General features: G+C 35.1%; 2 protein-coding genes across 4 annotated transcripts in view; both read left to right on the forward strand.

Moving 5' to 3' along the window:
- The window catches only part of LOC134843592 (cytochrome P450 3A4-like), a 109,005-nt gene that overhangs the window by 32,218 nt on the left and 54,595 nt on the right, over nucleotides 1-22,192 (forward strand). The window lies entirely within an intron of this gene.
- LOC134843594 (transformer-2 protein homolog beta-like) lies at nucleotides 3,397-16,271 on the forward strand. Of its 2 annotated transcripts, XR_010162604.1 has the most exons (11): nucleotides 3,397-3,452; nucleotides 3,537-3,592; nucleotides 9,288-9,318; nucleotides 9,411-9,436; nucleotides 9,506-9,535; nucleotides 9,650-9,713; nucleotides 9,868-10,056; nucleotides 10,203-10,303; nucleotides 15,021-15,330; nucleotides 15,501-15,568; nucleotides 16,074-16,271. XR_010162604.1 is itself a non-coding variant. In XM_063859744.1 (10 exons), the coding sequence occupies exons 1-10, from the start codon at nucleotides 3,444-3,446 to the stop codon at nucleotides 16,082-16,084; spliced, it is 585 nt and encodes a 194-aa protein (XP_063715814.1). In that variant the 5' UTR covers nucleotides 3,397-3,443; the 3' UTR covers nucleotides 16,085-16,271. The 2 variants fall into 2 exon arrangements, 1 of the variants encoding a protein (XP_063715814.1); XM_063859744.1 differs by lacking the exon at nucleotides 15,021-15,330.

Below are 22,192 nucleotides of genomic sequence, written 5' to 3' on the forward strand. Positions count from 1 at the left end.
CTGATAAATTGGATTAGATGTGATTGTTGTTCTAGTTGGTATCATATCAGTTGCGTAAATATTTCTCTTAGCGACTCTAAGAAAACCCAATGGTTTCAGTGTCCTTTATGCGTTGATGTAAAATCTGTTAATAAAGCAACAATAGGTAATGATTTAGTGCTAGACAATTATGTTAATACAGCCATCTCAAATGTCCGAGTACTCAAGAGAGTACCAAAAGACTCGCGTGTTCCCTTGGCGGAAAGTCTGCCGGACAAAATAAATGGGCTGATGGTAAGCAGCTCTTGTGGGATGTAACGGTAGTAGACTCCTTAGCTCCTTGTAGGATTAATGCCGGGTCTATTTGTAACCCTGGTACGGCTGCCGCTGAAGCGGAAGAGCGAAAAATTGACAAGTATAAAGATCTTGTAAATGATGGATATCTTTTTCAACCGCTAGCTTTTGAAATTCAGGGCGCGGCCGGCCCCAGCACAGAAGTTTTTTTGAGCAAGCTTTGTAAGAACCTAAGCATATGCACTGAGGAACCCAGAGCAGGCAGCTTTTTAAAACAGACAATCTCCCTGGCAATACAGATTGCGAACGCCGCTTGCGTACTCGGAACAATAAATGACAAAATAACTTTCGACGAAATTTTTTATTTGTAAGACTTGTATATTATATTATCTGGTGTCGAGTTGCGTGTTCTTATTGAAAAAACGTAACCCGTATCGATTTTAATTGAAAAGGACTTAAACACTTGTCATCTTCTTTTATCATTATCACTTCCATATCTAGAAAATTTCAAGGATTTTGACTGGAATACATGATGAAGGGACTCATGACTGTAACCTCGGTTACTATGATACTTTTGACCTTCTGATTACCTTGGATTCTCTGGATGCTTTAAAAGCGACTTGATTTTTCATAAAGTTTTGCCGATGTGATTATCGAATGTGTGTATTCTATCGAACCTGTGCACGGACCCTCGCATGACGGAGGGGACCTTTTTCCTTTTTTATTATTAATAAACTTCCAACCTGTTGGATATGTTATTTTGAGGCTCGTCAACTTTTTTTTTCTGTATTTTGTCCACCAAGTGGATTTATCTCAAACAATGAATACAGCCTTTTTTCAGACATTGAATAGAAACCTCAATAGAAGTGTTTGCAATGCCGAGAGTACGTCGCTTTCAAAATTGCCAATATCTCTGTGAATCAATGTAATCCTAATTATAATGCTTTTCATTGTTATCGTTGGTTTAGAGCTCAGCATCTAGATCTCCGAGCAGACGTCGGAGCAGAAGCTCCAGAAGTAGAAGGTAAGAACATTTAAACTATAAATATACAAAAATTTCAACGCGGGCTATTAAAATTAACCCGAGCAACTAAAATAGTTAATTGGGCACTCTAATTTGTCGGACTCAAAAGTTAGATGCCCTATTCTGCTCGCTATTCACAATCTAATTCTCACTGAAATTCCTGGTGACTTAGTAAGATGGCGTCGAGTGATATAAATAAAGTAAGAAAAATTAAGATAAATTTACTTATGAAAATTGTTCTCTAGAAGCGATAGGAATTTTTTCCCGTGGAAAGATAAAATAAACCACCTTGACAGCATCGTGCCTCAAACTAAAAATGAATTACAAAAAAATTTACTTTTATGCTTAAACAACTTGTCTGATAGATGAAACATCTCTCGTCAATTTCACTCTTAATATTTTGGTCACTTAAAATTCTTTCGCCTCCATGCATACAGGCCGAAAAGAAGTGGACGCAAACAGACCACAAACATGAGCTCTTTGATAAATAAAAAATTCGAGCAAATGACGTGTCACTTCCAAAACCCCATCCCCAAGTTTCAAGCCCGCCTCTGAGTGACCTCGAGCAGAGAATAAAGTTACTAAGAAATTCGTTGTGCAAGGTTACTAACGTGAAAATGGATGATAACCAGTTTTTACAAGCAGTTCTCCCGGCAGCCAAAGGTGGCTTGGTCGTTTCTTCCGCTCGTCTACTCACTTTACCCGCTTTCTTAGCCTCAGCAGTAGGAGCAAAAGATGCCTTGAGCGAAAACTTTGGTTTGGAGCATGTGGATGGAATTATGATGATGCGCTTAAACGGTGGTTTGACCTTGGAAAAATTGAAATGGCTCCGGAAAATGAAATCCAAAAAAATTGGACGGAGCCAATTTTCGACAGCGAAATTGCAGACTTGATTTTACGACTCGAACAAACGGACGTAAAAAGATTCAACGCGTTCCAAGATAGATTTGGCTCCCAATGGTTGAACGTCATCCCGTGCAAAAATTTAAGTTTAAAACTGTCGAACCAACAACTCAGAGTTGCGATAGGACTTCGATTAGGATCAAAAATATGCGAACGGCATAAATGCGTGTGCGGAAAAGACGTTACCGTGGATGGTTAGCATGGTTTTTCTTGCCTCAAAAGTGCAGGGAGATTCTCTAGGCATTCAAACCTGAATGCCCTTATGAAACAGAGTCTATCATCTACTCACATTCCGTCTGTTTTAGAACCACGACACCTCTACAGGACCGATCAGAAGCGACCAGACGGTTTGACGCTCGTTCCATGGGCTGATGGTAAGCAGCTCTTGTGGGATGTAACGGTAGTAGACTCCTTAGCTCCTTGTAGGATTAATGCCGGGTCTATTTGTAACCCTGGTACGGCTGCCGCTGAAGCGGAAGAGCGAAAAATTGACAAGTATAAAGATCTTGTAAATGATGGATATCTTTTTCAACCGCTAGCTTTTGAAATTCAGGGCGCGGCCGGCCCCAGCACAGAAGTTTTTTTGAGCAAGCTTTGTAAGAACCTAAGCATATGCACTGAGAAACGCAGAGCAGGCAGCTTTTTAAAACAGAGAATCTCCCTGGCAATACAGATTGCGAACGCCGCTTGCGTACTCGGAACAATAAATGACAAAATAACTTTCGACGAAATTTTTTATTTGTAACACTTGTATATTATATTATCTCGTGTCGAGTTGCGTGTTCTTATTGAAGAAACGTAACCCGTATCGATTTTAATTGAAAAGGACTTAAACACTTGTCATCTTCTTTTATCATTATCACTTCCATATCTAGAAAATTTCAAGGATTTTGACTGGAATACATGATGAAGGGACTCATGACTGTAACCTCGGTTACTATGATACTTTTGACCTTCTGATTACCTTGGATTCTCTGGATGCTTTAAAAGCGACTTGATTTTTTCATAAAGTTTTGCCGATGTGATTATCGAATGTGTGTATTCTATCGAACCTGTGCACGGACCCTCGCATGACGGAGGGGACCTTTTTTATTATTAATAAACTTCCAACCTGTTGGCTATGTTATTTTGAGGCTCGTCAACTTTTTTTTTCTGTATTTTGTCCACCAAGTGGATTTATCTCAAACAATGAATACAGCCTTTTTTCAGACATTGAATAGAAACCTCAATAGAAGTGTTTGCAATGCCGAGAGTACGTCGCTTTCAAAATTGCCAATATCTCTGTGAATCAATGTAATCCTAATTATAATGCTTTTCATTGTTATCGTTGGTTTAGAGCTCAGCATCTAGATCTCCGAGCAGACGTCGGAGCAGAAGCTCCAGAAGTAGAAGGTAAGAACATTTAAACTATAAATATACAAAAATTTCAACGCGGGCTATTAAAATTAACCCGAGCAACTAAAATAGTTAATTGGGCACTCTAATTTGTCGGACTCAAAAGTTAGATGCCCTATTCTGCTCGCTATTCACAATCTAATTCTCACTGAAATTCCTGGTGACTTAGTAAGATGGCGTCGAGTGATATAAATAAAGTAAGAAAAATTAAGATAAATTTACTTATGAAAATTGTTCTCTAGAAGCGATAGGAATTTTTTCCCGTGGAAAGATAAAATAAACCACCTTGACAGCATCGTGCCTCAAACTAAAAATGAATTACAAAAAAATTTACTTTTATGCTTAAACAACTTGTCTGATAGATGAAACATCTCTCGTCAATTTCACTCTTAATATTTTGGTCACTTAAAATTCTTTCGCCTCCATGCATACAGGCCTACAGTTTTGTTTTAAATAATCCGGACAAAACGAAGCAAATTTGTAATTTTGAACTTTTTTCTCAAATTGCGTTAAGAGTAGACGGAAAGTGAAGAGAACAAAATTAGCTTATATTTTCACCAGAATCAATATGGTGCATTTTTTTCCGAAATTCCTAACCAAAACAACCGTAAAAATGGGTGATTTTTTTTAAATTATTAATCAAGAATTACGCTGAAACTGCCAAGTTAATTAATGAGAAAGTTTTATCAAAAGAAGCTTCTTACACAGCCTAACGAAGTTTTAGAAATGTAAAATTTCCATAAATCTGTATAAAAGAAATTTCAAATTTGTTATTAGCTAAAGATTTTGTTTTATCTATAGTATTTTTAAAAAATGTTTTGGCAATCAACCAAAAATATATTTTCTTATACAGATTTATGGAAAATTTACTTTTTAAAATTTCGTTAAACTGTGTAAGAGGCTTCTTTTGGTATAACTTTCTCATCAATTAATTGGGTAACTTCTGCTTAATTTTTGATGAATTAAGATAGCCAAAATTATCCATTTTTTGGGTTGAGTTTTGCTTAAGAATTTCGGGAAAAAATTGCGCCATATTGAATCTGGTGAAAATCTAAGCTACTTTTGTTTTGTTCGCTTCAATTTTTGTCCAATCTTTACCCAATTTGAAGAAAAAAAACACGATCAAAGTTGTCAACGTGGTTCCGTTGTGTCCGGTCAGTTAAAGTCAGCGCTGTATGATCGTCGATTTAGTTTTCGTCTAAATAATCGTCTACATAAGGGCCGTCGGCTTAGTTTCCTGATTTTGAAATACTTTTCTTGGTGCTCGATAGGCAATATTTTATAATATCTTTCTTGAATTGACTTGTACATACTGCTTAAAATTAATACCCTCTTTTAGATAAAGATATTCTTTCTTGAATTAAGTTCTGTTTCAGCGGTGATGCGAAGCTCTGCTTCGCCTTTTTAGAGATTTTTGTTTCTCATTAAGTAATCAATCAAAGCGTGTCCAAGACTAGACTTCGGCAATCGAGACGTGCAAAAGGAAAAATTGATAAAAAAATAAAAACCTTTAACTGTCCAATGACAAGTAAGACAACAACAACAACAAAAGGCTTAACTTACGAATAGAATTACATCTATTCATCATTGAAAATGAATATTTTATTCACAATTCGGCCGCGGAAAACGATTGGGAAAAATGTTTTTTTTTTCTTGGTTGCAATGGTGCAAGGTATCGCTCTCTGTTTTAGTTCGAACGTTCTGGAATGATGTCGGATATAAGATTGATGACCACTCGACGTGATCATTTTCGTGAAAATAATTGTATCCTTCTTGTGACTAATAGTAATACACGCAGTGAAGACTCTTATATAGGTCATGATGATTTTGTTTTTTTTGTGGAAAAAGTCTATTAAAGTGCATAAAAGTCTAATAACTGCAGATGTGCATTCATACATATTGATGCATTTATAAATCACTTAGGTATAAATGCACCTTTTGAGTTCAATTGAAATTCATCTGCTGAAAGTGACGTAAATATAGTCGAGTCTCGATTTAACGTACCTCTTTGGGCGGTCGAAAAGTGTACGCTTATTTAAGGCTTACGTTAAATCAAGGTCAAGAAGAAAAAGTGTTTTAATGAATTTTATTTGTCATCTATTATTGTTACACGAGTGTCAACATCAAAATATCTGAGCAGTGATGACTGTTGCTTCTTCGTGCTGACTGTTGATCCTTCAGTTGTCTGCAGTTTTTTGAATTTAATTCCATACCTGCTCTTGAAATTGGCTAAGAATCTTTTGCTTGCCGAAGACTTGTGGTTATTCAGTTCTTCTGCAATTTCTTTAGCCTTTCATAGTTTTATATCACCACAAATTTTTTTGTTGTAGCTTCGAATTCATTGAAGCCATGCATAAAATTTCTCATCGATTTGCGGATAGCTGCTGAGTTGAGATATTTTCTTTCTGATATCGCTGGGTCGAATAGAGCGGTAATGTCGTTTATTTTTTCAGTTTTGTATCCAAAGTTGATTTTGTAGCTAGAGTTATACCGAATAGTGGTATCCGGAATCAATATCCGGTTATCAGGCAACTTTTTGATTTCGGCACGGATATCCTGTAAAACTGCACCGGGTAATAACCGGATACTGACCGCGGTTTTGGACAAAAAAAAAACATTCGAGAACTTTTTTATTCAAATTTAGTGTATAACATGATTCAATCAAAGTTTAGAAGATTATCATATAAAATTACCAGTTTTTTACATAAATCTGGTTTCTCGAAGAAAAAAAACTGGTTTTTTCCAGTTTTTGACGCAATATAAATTTTTTACATACATTAACATTGAGTTCGATCAATTATTTCATCAACTCTACATTTTTCCGGTGCATCCGGTAAGTTATTTTTATCCGGTGTTTTCAAAAATGCGTGCCTGGCACATCTCTAATTATAACCTGATCAAAACGTTTGCAAATACTCGCTGTTGCTTCATGATGTGTCTTTAAGGCGTTGTATGCAATGATAATTGCTTGTTTCTCCTCCGCGGTGCGTGATTTTTGTTTTGCTCACTCATGCCGCCGTATACGCTTTTCACATAACCCAACTGAAGAAATACGCTACGCTAAATGGAGGTTTATTAACATGGCAAACATTGCATTTGTTCCAGTGCATCAATTACGTAATATGGAGATTCTACGTTTTATCAAAACTACGTTAAATCAAGGTTTTACTAAGGGGAAAATTTGGTATTGTAGAAGGAATTACAAAAAATCGATGCGTACGTTAAATCGGGGGTTCGCTAAATCGAGACTGGATTGTATCACTCTCCAAAAACGAACGTGGAAATGGCGCGAAAAAACGTGAACGATTTCTAGTTTCGAAAGTGGAATTTAATTTTTTGATTTCCAGCGGAATAAAAGTTTTACCTGTTGATCCAGTTTTCTCAATTTGGGTGAATGTTATCAAACAAGCGCCAATCATAAATCGTTCTAGATACTCAAAGAGCTTAAAGGGCATCTATTTGTTTCTTTGAAGTTCGTAGGTTGCGATTTTTCATTAAAGTCATTGTTTTTTGTTTACTTGTGTTCATTTTTCTTTTCCAATCTTCGATTGGCTATGTTAGTTAAAAGGCATTGAATAATGCGAAGCTTTGCCGCTGGGTTGTGCAGAGTCTAATTTGTCTAGCAGATAATTTGGTGAACCACCTCATGCCGAGGAGCCATAGATCAATAATATACGACCAGAGCTTCATGTAAATAGATATTGCTTTGCCCCTAAATCGACTGTAGAGGGAGGGGGTGGGGAAGAGATTGTAAGGCTGATGCAAGTTTTTAATTACTCGGATTTCATCCGAATTTAATAAGATCTAACTGAAAAAGCCTATTGCAAGTTTTCAATCGTATCGGAAAGACTTTTCCAACACAATCTGTATACAACAAGTTGAGCAACTTGTGCAACAACAAGGTGAACACTTTGTGTAACAAAATCCAAGAATCATTTTTGACTTAGCCGCTATTTTGTAGCTTGGTATGTAATCCAATGAATATTTGGTTACTTAAATCTTAATAAATTAATATTTAATAACTGATTTGGCGTAGACGTAACGCCTGTGCTTTGGACTCTAAAGGCCGCGGATTGGAATATCTCTAGTACGTGTACGCTTTGCAAACTGCAAATTTTCAGCTTAAATTTTCGGATTTTAAATCAAATTTTCTTCAATATGATTTTTCGCGTCATCTCGTGTTCTGATGGGTTAGGTTGCACTGACAGGACTTTGATTGAAAGCTCTGTGGGTTTAAATATTTAAATAGACTTGCACAACAATTTTGTAATTTGAAAAAAAACTCAAATTTTCTATTTGTTTATTTATTTTGCACATAATCATAAAAAATTAACGAGTGGAATATTTTTTTAACCGTTTTTCGACGTTGAAGTTCGTTGAAAGTTTTCCGAGCATATTTTTTTCTTATCGAAGTAGTGCAACGCTCGGCTTCGTGATTGCGTGAAAAGCTCTGACGAAAACACGAAATGCGGTTAAACCAAGTTTATTTTTAAATTGAATAGTTTTATTATTAATGACTTCGCTAAAAATAACTGTAAAAATATAAACAGCGCTATTTGTGCAATCAAACAGAAGGTTAATTCTTAAGTACATGTACTTGTCATGGTTTCGTTTTATATTTTTGTGGATCAATTGAGCAATCTCCCCCCGTAATGACCAATTGAGCTATCTCCCCCCAAGCAAAAACGGTAAAACGCTACAAAAAGAAGTCAGCAAACGCAAGTAGTTGCTTAATGTGTTCGTAGCACGCAATCACTTGACCGACTGAAGTTTATTTTATATGAGTTTCAAGAAAAACTTTGAAAAAGAAAAAATCGAAATTTATCGAAAAAATTTTTTCTTGCTAATTTTTAGTGGGGCGACCATTGCCTCATCGAGGAAAGCGACATACCAGAGTTGGCATTCTAGCCTGGTATCTGAGTATCAACAACTGTTCTCCGCAGTACATTAAAGTTGTACACAATAGCTTTTTTTCCATTTAGGACAGAAAAAAGTCGCTTTATGTGCCTCAGTTTAAGTGATTCTTTTTTCATTCTGAATGTAATTTTTATGATTTTATATCATTCCAATTATTTTGAAGTGGTTAGAAACATGTCTCAAGTACCTATTGAGCTATCTCTCCCACCAAAGCGAGATGGGGGGTTGGGTTGCTCAATTTATCTCTTTATGTTGAAATTTGAAATTTTGTTTAATATTCCACAGGGCGCAGTTTTTGATATCTATTACACTTGATTTTTCTTATTATTAAGAGTAATGAACGTAGTGATTACTCTTATATAGGTCTTGCTGATTTTTTTTTTGCTGATTTCACGCTCAATTTTGATTTTTCTCGGTTTGACTTGTGATTTCTTCACAACTTCATTGCATTTCAATTGTTAAAAGGAAGGCAAACTCCGCTATCGAACAGCAAAATTCTAAAGATCATGAAAAACGTGATCGACTTCTAATTTCGAAAATGGAAATTAATAATCAAATTTCCCAGCGAAATATAAGTTTTACCTATTAATCCAGTTTTCTCAATTTGGGTTTAGTTGAACGAAAAATTGTCCAGCATAAATTGTTCTACAAATCTAATTTCAAAATAAGTTCTACAATTTCTTCGAAATTCAAAAGATGAAGGTTTTTGAAAAAACGTTTTTTTTTCAGCGTTCATTACTCTTTTCCAACTATCAGTTGGCTATGTTTGTTTTAGCATCAAGAGAAGTCCATCACCTGTCAAGCGCGTAAGAAAGATATATGAGCAGTTAAATTATAAAACAATACAATTATTATCAAATAAATTAAACTATTTAATACCGATGCTTCATACTTTTAGGGCTCCCGATCTCGCTCGCGCAGCAGGTAAAAAACTTTCCATAGACCTAGGTTAATTATTTTGAATTTGTTTTGTGAGTTTAATTTTTTATTTAGGCGCAGAACCAGAACACCACCTAGTCCCAGGTAAGCATTTGGAAAAATTGAAAGTATGCGTTTTGAGAATGATGAACCAAAGAGAAGTCTGCGAAATTGGTGCTTTGTTAGTTAATCGCTTCAAAATCGTTAATATATTTTCAGGGGTCGAAGAAGCCGTTCGGGACCAAGAAGATCGAGATCGCCCCCTAGAAGATACGACAACAAGGTATGCAATTTTTTCAACTATTGAACTGGAACAACAATTTTTTCAACTTCTCGGCCCGTGAAGTTATCATTTGTTCTCAACACTGTTTCCTCATCTCTGTTTGCTAAAGTAGAAACGTCTTCAGTGTGTATGTATTATTGTCCATTCAATTTAGACGAATGCGCCTCCTAATAGATGTATCGGAGTGTTTGGTCTCAGTCTGTCGACTAGAGAGGAGACTTTGATCAAGCTGTTCGACAGGTATCCTGGATTTGAAAGTGTCAAACTGGTGAAAGAGTTCGCCACTGGACGATCAAGGGGATTCGCATTTATAACATACGAATCAAAAGACGATGCGGCCTATGTAAGTAGATTTTTATTCCCAATCTTTCATTGGAGAAAATGAGGAATTTGTACTGGCGAGAACTGGTTTTGTTTATTCTATTAAAAAATAGCCAGGGTTCTCATTTATCTTGTACACTCAAATTTGTTTTTTTTTTGCTTGATTAGGCGAGAGAAAAATGCAATGGACAAGATATTGATGGTCACCCTGTAAGAATTGACTTTTCTGCTAACGATATGCGAAAAAGGCCCTTCAGATCGCCTCCACGGTAAGGATGAAAAGAAGCTTTAATTCTTGCCATCTTGTGCTTGTGTGTTTCTTTTGTTTTAAGTGTTGGCTAATGAATGCATGTGTGTTGTCTTGGTCTACATGTGATTGAATGTTTAATGGCTTTAAATAACTACTTATTGATTACGCTAGCAAGCAGCTTGTGTTTTAGTACGAACCTTACTAAAAGTGTTCATCAAAAGCACGACCTCGCAAATAAAAGTGTTCATCAAAAGTGTTTACTTGCGAGCTTTTTTGCTATAATCATGATCTGTAGCACTGGAAATTTTATAGAATTTGTTCTCGGCTTTTTTCGTGACTAGTGTTTGCGATGGACTGAGCGTCTGTGGCTAAGTGGATAGTGCGTGAGACTCACTTAATCTAGGTCGTAGGTTCGAGTCGGAGACGTAGCCGAATTTTTACTTACTAATTCGAAGCTTATTTTTACTTTTTATTGCACTTTTTAGACCTCAACAGCCGTTTTTTTTTGTCGTGTTCTCGCTAGTGTTTGCGAAGCTCAATTTCGCCTCTGTGTTAAAATTGTTTGCATCGGGATTTTTTCAGGCTTCATTTTGTTCCATGACAAGCAGCTTGAATTGATCAAACTTGACAAGCAGCATGTTTTAATCAATTCTTGAATCGTTATACACAAGAGAAGCCAGTTGCTAATGAAGTATAAGAAACACTTCCATCGGAGTTTTTCAAGCCATAATATTGGTTTTGGTGGTGTACTAGTAAAAAATGCCCTAACTGTGGATAAAATTGGAGCTTAGTATGCCTATATAGTAAAGTGAGATGAAGGAAGAAATTGTTTTTGGCTGTCAACTTGCTATTCTTATAAGTCGGGATTGAATTTGTTCTCATATAAGAGTGAGTTACAAAAAAGTTCAGATTTTGCTCTGACTTCTGCAGAATCGGACCTAATGTAATAAATAAAAACGCATGCACATGGCTGATATCTTGATACCAAACGGAAACAAAATTGTCTATAATTCAAGAAAACATCTTCCCGTAGAGTTCTATGTATCGTATGCTTCCACCAAAAATAGCAGTTTTTTCGCATGTTTCTTACTTTGAATAATCGACATCGGATGTTCAAGCGTTTCCCCGGACTCGCGTTGTAGTTTTGATTATCCGATGGCGTAATTATTCAAAATTAGAAACATGCGAAAAAACTGCAATACATAGTGTAAGCATACGATACATAGAAGTCTACGAGAAGATGTTTTTTACTTATGACAAATTTGTGTGATATGTAACAATAGGTGTTAATTTTGAGTGTAGTGCATGCATTAAATTTGAGAGCTATAATGCATAATATAGTCATTCCATTTTCAATCAATTATACTACTACTACTTAGATAGTTATTGTAAATACATTATTCTGCCAGATGAAATGCTATTCAAAAATTAAATTTTACACTTCTTTTGCAAGATTAAATATTGCCATTTTGGCCAATTTGGGACAAATAAAGCTTAAGCGGAGATTTAATCCGTCTTAGAAATCGTTCCAAATTGGTTCAAGGAAGATTATATGCCATCATTGATTTGTTAATGGGAGCGAAATCTATCACTTTGTATAGCGTGTATAGCGTGTGGGGGGATGTTTTTCACAAAAAATCTCAATTTTAAAAAAGAATTTCATCTATCTATCTATCTATATCTATCCATCTATATCTATCTATACTATATTTAAATGCGAGTGACAGCTATCTCCCATGTTTAAGCATAATATTTTTGCGTGTTTAACGAAAGATTTTTTTCATGTTTAAGCTATATCATATATTGCAATGCTTGAGAAAATCTTTCAATCAGTTTTCCGCGAGGTCATTAATTTTTCAGTATTTTTTTCGAGGCCAAATTAAGTCTGTCTGTCTACCTGCTTTTTTAAATTAATTTGATTATGTCTGGTTACCCGTCGCCTAATTTTTCAACTTTCATCTATTATCGCTTCTCTATCTTATATATATTTAAATGCGGGCTTCACTATCTCGCCATATTTAAGCTTTTTCAACATAATATTTTTGCATGTTTAACAAAAGACTTTTTTCACATTCAAGCTATATCGTATATTGCAATTGTTAAGATTTTTTTTTTCGTTTGTGTTTATTTCATCAAGTTTTAAATTAGCAACCCAATAGTAGGATATTGTCAGAGTTTTCCCAGGTTTTGCGATTCTGGCTTTCATATATGAATAACCAAATCCTTTTAGTTTACGAGATAGTCAATTTTCGAGATTTTTCAAAAATTTCTAGAAAATTTAATTTAGAAAAATTTCAATTTTTGAAATTCGCACTCTGTAGTTGGGTGCTGTCAGGGTACTCTCAAGGATTGCAAATCTTGTCTCCAAATGTGACTGCTCAAATCCTTGTAGTTTTCGAGATATGACATGTTTTGTGATTTTTTCAAAAAAAAGTTTTCAGGAAACTTTAACGACATTTTTTTCTTCAAATTTTGAAATTCTCAACCCTGTAGTTGGGGGCTATCAGAGTACTCTCAGGGGTTGCGAACCTTGCCTCCAGTTGTGACTGCTCAAATCCTTGTAGTTTTCGAGATCTGACGTTTTTGTGATTTCAAAAAAAAAATTTAGGAAACTTTAACATTTTTTTCTACAAATTTTGAAATTTTCAACCCTGTAGTTGGGGGCTATCAGAGTACTCTCAGGAATTGCGAACCTTGCCTCCAGTTGTGACTGCTCAAATCCTGGTAGTTTTCGAGATATGACGTTTTTTGTGATTTTTTCAAAAAATTTTCAGGAAATTTTAATATTTTTTTCTTCAAATTTTGAAATTCCCAACCCTGTAGTTGGGGGCTATCAGAGTACTCTCAGGGGTTGCGAATCTTGCCTCTAGTTCTCACTTCTCAAATCTTTGTAGTTTTCGAGATATGACGTTTTTTATGATTTTTCAAAAAAATTTCAAAAACTTAGATTTTAAAATTTTCCAAAACGTTGAAGATCTCAATCCTGTTGTTGGATAGTGTTAGGGTACTCTCAAGGGTTGCGAATCTTGCCTCTGATTATGGCTGCTCAAATCCTTGTAGTTTTCTAGATATAACGTTTTCTTGTATTTTTTTTTTAAAAATTTCAGGTCTTTAGATTTAAAGAAATTTCACAAAACTTGATCTTACCATCTCTGTGGCGAGACTCTGTTGGAGTACTCTCAGAAATTGCGAGTTTTGCCTCCAAATATGACTGCTCAAATCCTTGTAGCTTTTGAGATATGACGTTTTTTATGATTTTCTCCAAAATTTTCAAAAAACTTAGATTTTAAAATTTTCCAAAAATTTGAAGATCTCAATCCTGTTATTGGAAACTGTGAGGGTACTCTCAGGGGGTTGTAAATCTGCCTCTGAATAAGGCTGCTCAAATTCTTGTAGGTTTCGAGATATGACTCTTTTTTAGGTTTTTTTCCAAATTTTTTCAGAAAACTTAGGTATAAAAAATTTCACAAAACGTGAAATTACCATCTATGTAGTCAGACTCTGTCAGGGTACTCTCAGGAGTTGCGATTTTTGCCTCCAAATATGACTGCTCAAAACTTTGCAGTTTTCCATATATGGCATTTTTTGTGATTTTTTTTTTTCAAATTATTGAAAATTAAATTAATTTTTTTTTCAAAGTATGAAAATTAAATTAATTTTTTATTGAATTATTGAAAATTAAATTAATTTTTTTTTCAAAGTATGAAATGCCTAGCCTGTAGTTGGGGACAGTCAGAGTAATCTCAGGGGTTGCAAATTTGGCTTCCAATTAAGAATGCCCAAATCATTTTTGTTTAGGAGATTTGACTTTTTTTGGAATTTTCAGAAAACTCAAATTACAAAATAATTCGTTAAAGTGAAATTCCCAACCCTGTAGTCGTGTACTTTCAAAGATTGCGAATATTGAAAATATCAAAAAAGACTGCTCAAATTTTGGTAGTTTTCGAGATATGAATACCTTTTTCAAAAAACTTCAGGTGAAGTTTCTCACAATTTGAATTTCCCAACGTTGTAAGTGGGTACTGTAAGAGTACTATCAGGAGTTGCAAATATTGCGTCCAAATAGGACTGCTCAATTGCTTTCAGTTTCGAATATGTGACGTTTCTTAGTTCATTTTAAATTTTTTGAAGAACTTATATAAAAGTTCACAAAATTTTATGGTTCTTCAAAATTTGTATAAAAAACTTTGCAAAATTTTTTATTACGAACCTTGTAATTGGGTGCTGTCAGAGTACACTCAAAGAATAGTTTTTTGAGTTGTCGAAAATTCGAAGCTAGTTTTTTTATTACATTTAATTTTTTTTTGTTATTACTGCTCCACAGACCTGAAAAGGCAGTCGGAACATTCAGGGCTTCGCACTGATACGAGCAGTCTTGTTTCGGTTTATTATCCAAATATCAGCCTTGTGCAAGCGTTTCCATTTATTACTTAAGGTTGCATGATTAGATCATAGCTCGGATCTGTGCTGTAGCACCCGCAAAATAAAAGCTGCTTTTAGACGCCCTATTAGTGGAATTTCTTGACTACGCTTGGCTTACAGAATAGAATTTTGTGGAGTTACTGAAAAAAGTTAATGGGCTCCAATTTTTTCATTACTGTCGTTTTCTATTCATTAATTTTTTTCTGATGTAAATTTGAAAATCGAAAATAGAGCATGGTCCGTGCATGTAAATTAATTGGCATGTTTTGTGACTTAGACTAGTGACCGAAAAGTAAAAGTGATTTTGAATTTAGGATTATTGGGTTCGGATTTAAGAATCGGACATCAGATGAAAGAATTAATCGAAAGAGTTAATTGAATAGGCGCTCACACAGTGAGGCATAGCGCCGAGAGGAAAATGGCATCGGATAATATAACGTTCGGCTAAGAACATCTTCGGAAAGATGGGAATTGTGTTTGTTAGAGTACTGTACTTAAAAGGAAAGAGGGAGAGATAAAGAAAGAGGAGAAAAGAGTAGGGAAAGAAAAGAAAACATGAGAATTGTTGGGTGAAAAAGAGTAACGTGGGTGAAAAAGAGTAACGAAAAACCGCTCGTCGTAATGGTAAGGAATTCTTCACCGAGCAAACAAGGACACAAAATTAAATGTGAAAAACAACACCCTACTTTTAAAATTTGTCTAAATACAATTTCAGTTGCTGAGAGTTTTTAAAATGATGTTTTCAATCTGAACGCAAAAATATTTGCGCCTTGATTGCATCCGAATCTTTTCAGGTTCCGACGACGATCTAGGAGCCGAAGCATTGAGCGTCGAAGATCCATCTCGAGATCACCGCCCAGACGTAAGTACCTTGGCAACTTTGTTTTTGGTGCTGTAACGGACATGTAGATGTTCACTAGGCACGATTAATTATTGAAAACAAAGCTGAAGTTATTTATTCAAAGCTGAAGTTTATTTTTACTGTTTCCTTGCGTTACTCTTTTCTATTTATTCTGTTACCCTTTTCCAACTGTTTGTTGGCTATGTTTTGAAGTGAATTGGGCTATCTATTGGAGCGGTACCAGGAGCGGATTTAGAAGGGACGGACGCCCCCCCCCCATCAGGGATTTGACCATTCTTAAATTTTCCTAAAGGCGCCTTGGGGAACGGCTTTTTTGACTTTTTTCAAATTTGGCTTTTTTGCCTGCGGCGCACAATTTTTGGTCAAATGGTTTCTCTCTAGTGTTCTGGGAGTGCCCAGAAAATCAAAAAGATTTGAAACTTTATGTTGAAATTTCCCAGCGTTTCCTGAAACTTTTGAAATTTGGCTCGGTCGATCTTGATAAATTTACTTGTTTTTTGTTTAGGCCGATACTGAGAGAAGTCACGAAGAGCATTTCAGAATCTGATTTAAGATGCAGCGACCGGAAACCTATTTCAGCCAATGAACTGTTGAGTTTTGTACCGTTAAGATTTTTGACTTAGTCATTGTAAATGTGCAAGTTCATTTTCTTTTAACTAAAATCAATTTGTTGTTCCTTGTAGCAATAAAGGAATTCATTTTGTCAATTTTTTTGATCGAATCAGGCATGTGGTAAATCAAAATTGAGTGTACTCAGGGGTGGATTTGGGGTACGCCATCTCGTGCATTTTACCACCTCATTGCCCAAATCATGTTCTCTTATAACAAAAGGGCAAATGAAGCGAATAAACGTGAATAACTGTTAACTTCAAAGTTGATAGTTACAGTTGCAATTGGAAGTAATATGCCGTAAAAATTGCTTCGGTCAGTGTTATCGTTAAATGGGGGTAAAATTATTGCTCTCCGAAAATACTTTGTTGAGTTTTTCTTCAAAAATTGATTTTCAGCTAGGTTCTATTTCTCTAGGAGGGGAAGGGAACCTATGCTAAAATTGAAGGTGATGGAATGGAAGTGAAGGTATGATTTCAGAAAAATTTAGTGTACGGTTCCTTATTTAGCGTAAATGAAAGCTGGAAGAGAAAATTGCTCTCGATCATTGAAAGTTGGTCGGAAATATTGTTTTTCGAAATTGACTAGTTTTTCGAAGTTGACTATTCAACATAATGGTCGTTTAAAATTCAATCTCCTTCATTGCGCTTAAGTTAATTCAGATTTTTGTCGGGGAAACTAAGCGAGAGTAGATGATTATTAACGCAGATTAACCTTGTCTAACCGATCATATGACATTCAAAGTACATTAGTCCTTCATCAGACAGCATCGTTAATTATGAATATTAAGAGTATTGATCGTAGTGAAGACTCTAATATAGATGTTGCTGTTTTTTTTGTTTTTTTTTTCAGGAAAAGTCTCTAATAACTACAGATTGATGCATTTATGAATGCACTTAGGTATACATGCACTTTTTGAGTTCAATTGAAATTCATCTGCTGAAAGTGACGTAAATAGCACTCTCCTAATACAAACGTGGAAATGGCGCGAAAAACGTGAACGGTTTCTAGTTTCGAAAGTGGAATTTAATGTTTAGATTTCCAGCGGAATAAAAATTTTACCTGTTGATCCAGTTTTCTCAAGTTGGGTTAATGTTATTAAAGCGCCAATCATAAATCGTTCAAGGAGCTGAAATGGCACCTATTTTTTTCTTTGAAATTTGGAAGTTGAGATTTTTTCTTGCAATTCAGTGTTTTTTTGCTTACTTGCGTTCCTTACTCTTTTCCAATCTTCGATTGGCTATGTTTTAACTTTGCGATCAGCAATGGTTTTGCAGGTGGGTACTAGAATTTTTCCCGAAAATAACTTTTTTCACAGAATGGTCAATTTTAGAACTGTTAAATTTAGGTTCAGTTCATAATGAATTATTTTTTTGCGTCTCCAGCAATTGAAATATTTCGTTTCAAAAAAGAGTCGGCTTATAATTTGTCTGCTTTTGTTTTTTTTTTTGGCTTAGTTGCCACATGGAAGGGCTTTTTTTGCTGTAAGCAATTTAAATTTGCATATAGTGTTTTGATTTACTTCTGTTATTTGTAATTTAACTAACCTTGACTTCTCATATTATTTTCGCTGATTTTTTTTTCTGCACAAAGGTTGTTGGCTTATATTTTATCGTCTTATGACCTAATTTCGAGTAGTTTCAATGGAGTCTTTTTAGTCTTTCTAATTTTTTTTGTCGGCTTAATTATTTCGGCACAATTTTTGTCAGCTTACGAGGCGGGTGTTTTGATTCTACTTTTTGGTAGATTTATCAAGCCCGTTTTCCCTTAGCTTCAAGAGAGCAAATATATTTCACAGTTTCCTGGTTTTTTGCACGCCAAAACTTTGTTAAAAAATAGAAAGAAAAGTTAGATCAATTTCTTCGATTTTTTTCTGTGGCGTTCATCTCTTTTTTTTGTCGGTTGGTTTGTCTGTGTATAGTTTTTATCGCATAAAACACGATGTTTTGCTTCACTTCTCTTTGTAAAAGTTGTAGTTTTTCAATTCCAATATTTGGGATATTTTTGCAAATTTTACAACTTTTGAGAAAAAGTATTTGAACGTTTTTTTTTTCAGTTCGATTTGTCTATTCATCTGCAAATAGTGAGAGTTATTCATTTTTCTATGCTAAGAGGTACGAAGCTCTGCTTCGCCTCTGTTTAAGAACTGCAATAAAGTGTTTCTTAAGTTTTTTCAACAGAATTCATTTTTCGTTTGAGACACGTTATCTTTTGATATTTGGCATTTTATTTCGTATCACAAGTGTTGCGAAGCTCAGCTTCGACTCTGTGTTTGAAATTACCTTCTCATTCTACGTTAGGCACAGAAAATATTTAATTCGCAGATCACGAAATGCAAATAAAGAAAAAGAGTGATTATGAGTAATGCAGGATCTGTATCCACGAGTAATGACTACTGGACAGTATCGCGTGGCAGCGCCGTCCGATTCGGGTGGAAGTGTCGCGAGTGCAAAAAGGACATAGCGAAAGGTGAGAAAATAGTGGCTAGAGACGGCAGGAAAATCAGACTGTTTTACCACGAAGGATGTTTTTCTGGGTCCTCCGATCCAAGAACACAAAGCAACAACACTATGAACCAAAACAGACACCCAAAGACGTCGTTCACGGAGTCAGCGCCACCGCAGAAAGGGCGTGGAAAGTGGAGTGTAGAGCAATATGGGTATAATCCAACTATGGGAAAATATAAATAGTCCGAGTCATCGTTTGTAATTATGCTGTGAAAAGTTTGTCATAAGTTAATTTGTACATATCGTAGAATAAATAAAGTTTAATGTTTGGTATTAAGAGTAATGAACGTAGTGAGTACTCTTTTATAGGTTTTGCTGATTTTTTTTTAGGAAAAAGTCTTAAAATTTGTTCACGCTCAATTTTGATTTTTCGCGGTTTGACTTGTGATTTCTTTTCAAGTTCAGTGCATTTCTATTGTTAAAAGGAAGGCAAACTCGAGTATCGAACAGCAAAAGTGTAAAAGTCACGAAAAAGGTGATCGATTTGTAATTTCGAAAATGGAATTAATTATCAGATTTCCCATCGAAAGAAAAGTTTTGCCTATTGATCCAGTTTTCTGAAACTGTGTTTATAACAAATAAGTGTCCACAATAAATTGTTCTACAAATTCAAAGAGCTTTCAGGCCATCTATTTTTCTTTCTTCGAAACTTAAAAGTTGAAGGTTTTTGAAATCAAAACAAGTCAGTTTTTTTTCTGTTTCCTTGCGCTCATACTCTTTTCCAATCTTCGATCGGCTATTTCAGCATTAAAAATTCTCTTTCTTGATTCAAGCTTTTATGTTACAAGTAACGAACTGAAGACGTTTGTTGTTTTTTAGGGAAAAAGTTTATCACGCTCAAATATATTTTCCGCGGTTTGACCTTAGCGTTCTTTTTAAGGCAGAAAACGATTTCCAAATTACGATTTGAGTGTTTTCAAAGCAAACTAAGATTTCAAATAACAAAAGTGGAAGCAGTGGGAAACGTTGAGCTTGTCTTTTTGTCATGGCTGTTTTTAGTTTCGAAAGTTCTCAGCGAAGGCTTTTTGCCATTCTACTCTCTGCCCACCCACTCAAGCAAATTATAGTTGTAAGAAGTACACTTCAGTTTTGATTTCTCGGTTCAGTTGATTTTTTCATTTCCGTTGATATAAGTAAGGCAAACTCCTATCGCACAGCACAAGGAAGGTCACCAAAACTGTGAAAGACTGTTAAAAGACGCTAGAAAATTTACCTATTGATTCCGTTTTCTCTAAATAGATTAACTTTAAGAGAAAATCACTCCTCATAACAATTCATGAAATTCCAAGAATTTAAACGCGATATATTTTTCTTAGAAAATCGAAATCTGAGAAATAATAAAACAATTTAAAGCAATTTTTTTTAGTTCTGTGTTACTTTTTGCTAACCTCCTATTGGCTATGTTCTTGAGTTGGTTCTAAATTTATTATCTCCAATGTGGTATAACTTCAATATTTTAGTTTTTCTTTTTCTATTTATTTGGCTTTAAAGGTTTCGGCGTATGTTTTATTGCTTAAGTTGCCTCATATTATGTCATTCGATAAGCGAAAAAAGTCGACTCAACGGGTGTCCAATCAACTAATGTCGGCTTTGTCACCCTTTTTTTAACATTCATTCCTATGCTAATTTAACTTTGCAGACCATCCGAGACAAAATTTTGCTAGATCTAGCTTTGTAGAAATGAAGATTTTATCTTATTTAGCTTTGTAAAATTATTATATAGTTTGTTTTAAGCTTTTTATCTACTCTTTAAGCTTAATAGTGGTATAATTTCAGGGTCTACATTGTTAATCGGAAACCAATTACAATTATCTGGGGATTCTAAATTATTAGGCGGCCATGGCAACTGAAAATCCTGACCCTGTAGTTGGGTGCTGTCAGAGTACTCTCAAGGATTGCAAATCTTGTCTCCAAATGTGACGGCTGAAATCCTCGTAGTTATCGAGATATGACGTTTTTAGTGAGTTTTTCAAAAAAAAATTTCAGGAAACTTTAACAACATTTTTTTCTTCAAAATTTGAAATTCCCAACCCTGTAGTTGGGGGCTATCAGAGTACTCTCAGGGGTTGCTAACCTTGCCTCCAGTTGTGACTGCTCAAATCCTTGTAGTTATCGAGATATGACGTTTTTTGTGATTTTTTCAAAAAAAAAATTCAGGAAATTTCAACGAAATTTTGTTTTTCAAATTTTGAAATTCCCAACCCTGTAGTTGGGGGCTATCAGAGAGTACTCTCAGGGGTTGCTAACCTTGAATTCAATTGTGACTGCTCAAATCCTTGCAGTTTTCGAGATATGACGTTTTTTGTTATTTTTTCAAAAAATTTTCAGGAAACTTTAACGAAATTTTTTCTTCGAAATTTGAAATTTCTAACCCTGTTGTTGGGGGCTATCAGAGTACTCTCAGGGTTTACGAACCTTGCCTCCAATTATGACTGCTCTAATCCTTGTAGTTTTCGAGATACGACGTTTTTTGTGATTTTTTCCAAAAATTTGAATTAATTTTTCTCTTCAAAATTTTAAATTCTCTACCCTGATTTTGGGTGTTGTCAGGGTACTCTCAGTGGTTGCCAATCTTGCCTCCAATTATGACTATTCGAAATTTTGTATAGTTTTCGAGATTTGACGTTTTCGGGATTTGACGGAAAATTGGAATTAAAAAAAGTTGATAAAATTTGAAATTACCAAACCTGTAATTGGGTGCTGTCAGAGCACACTAAAAACCTGCAGATCTGGTTTCCAATTTATGTGGTTTTCATGAGTTGTCAATAATTCGAAGCACCGGAGGAGCGGTACACGCTAGTTTTTGTTGAATTGCATAATTTAAACATAATTTGGTTTTTTGCTTTCGAATTTTTTACATACAAAATTGTGTCGTTTTGTATCTGGTGCACCTTTTGCGGTATCGTAATGGCAATTAATTAGCATATTTAGCTTGGTTATTAGTGGCTAGTTTTTGAGCATCCGTGGCTGAGTGGTTAGTGCTCGAGACTCAAAGTTGCAAGGTCGCATATTTGAATCCTACACGTAGCCGAGTTTTTGCTAATTCGAGGCTTTTTTCTAATTTTTCTTATTTCACTTGATAGAGCTGCTTTTTGTTCGTTTTCTCGCAAGTGTTTGCGAAGCGCAACTTTACCTCTTTGTAGAATTTTACTTGTCGAAATGTATTTTATTTTAAACTTTACCAGTAAAAAAAAAACGTACGTTACCTACGAGTCCACTGCTTTCGCTTGCAAGAGCAAAAGACATGTACTCAGCGCTAGGTTTTCCCCTCGCTAACAACTTTGTAATGGGTGTGCTTTTGGAACCTAAGGTTTCTAGTACGAATTCCGGGCGGACCTTGTTTTTTCAGAAGGTTTGAAATTGATCGAGAGTTCAATTTTTGTTGGTTTTTTTTTCAGGAAAAAGTCCTCGCGCTAAAATTTGGTTTTTTTGCGGTTTAATTTTTTTTTATTAAGCTCATTTTTTTGTTAAAAGAAAGGCAAACTCCTCCATCGAACAGCAAAAAGTA

This window comes from Symsagittifera roscoffensis, chromosome 4 (assembly GCF_963678635.1).
Source record: "Symsagittifera roscoffensis chromosome 4, txSymRosc1.1, whole genome shotgun sequence".
NCBI lineage: Eukaryota > Metazoa > Xenacoelomorpha > Acoela > Convolutidae > Symsagittifera > Symsagittifera roscoffensis.

What these genes read in the sequence shown, in the direction of transcription:
- LOC134843594 (XM_063859744.1), top strand. An exon ending in CTAGAAGATACGACAACAAG is followed by an intron (nt 9,714 to 9,867) that starts GTATGCAATTTT and finishes CATTCAATTTAG; the next exon opens with ACGAATGCGCCTCCTAATAG. An exon ending in CAAAAGACGATGCGGCCTAT is followed by an intron (nt 10,057 to 10,202) that starts GTAAGTAGATTT and finishes TTGCTTGATTAG; the next exon opens with GCGAGAGAAAAATGCAATGG.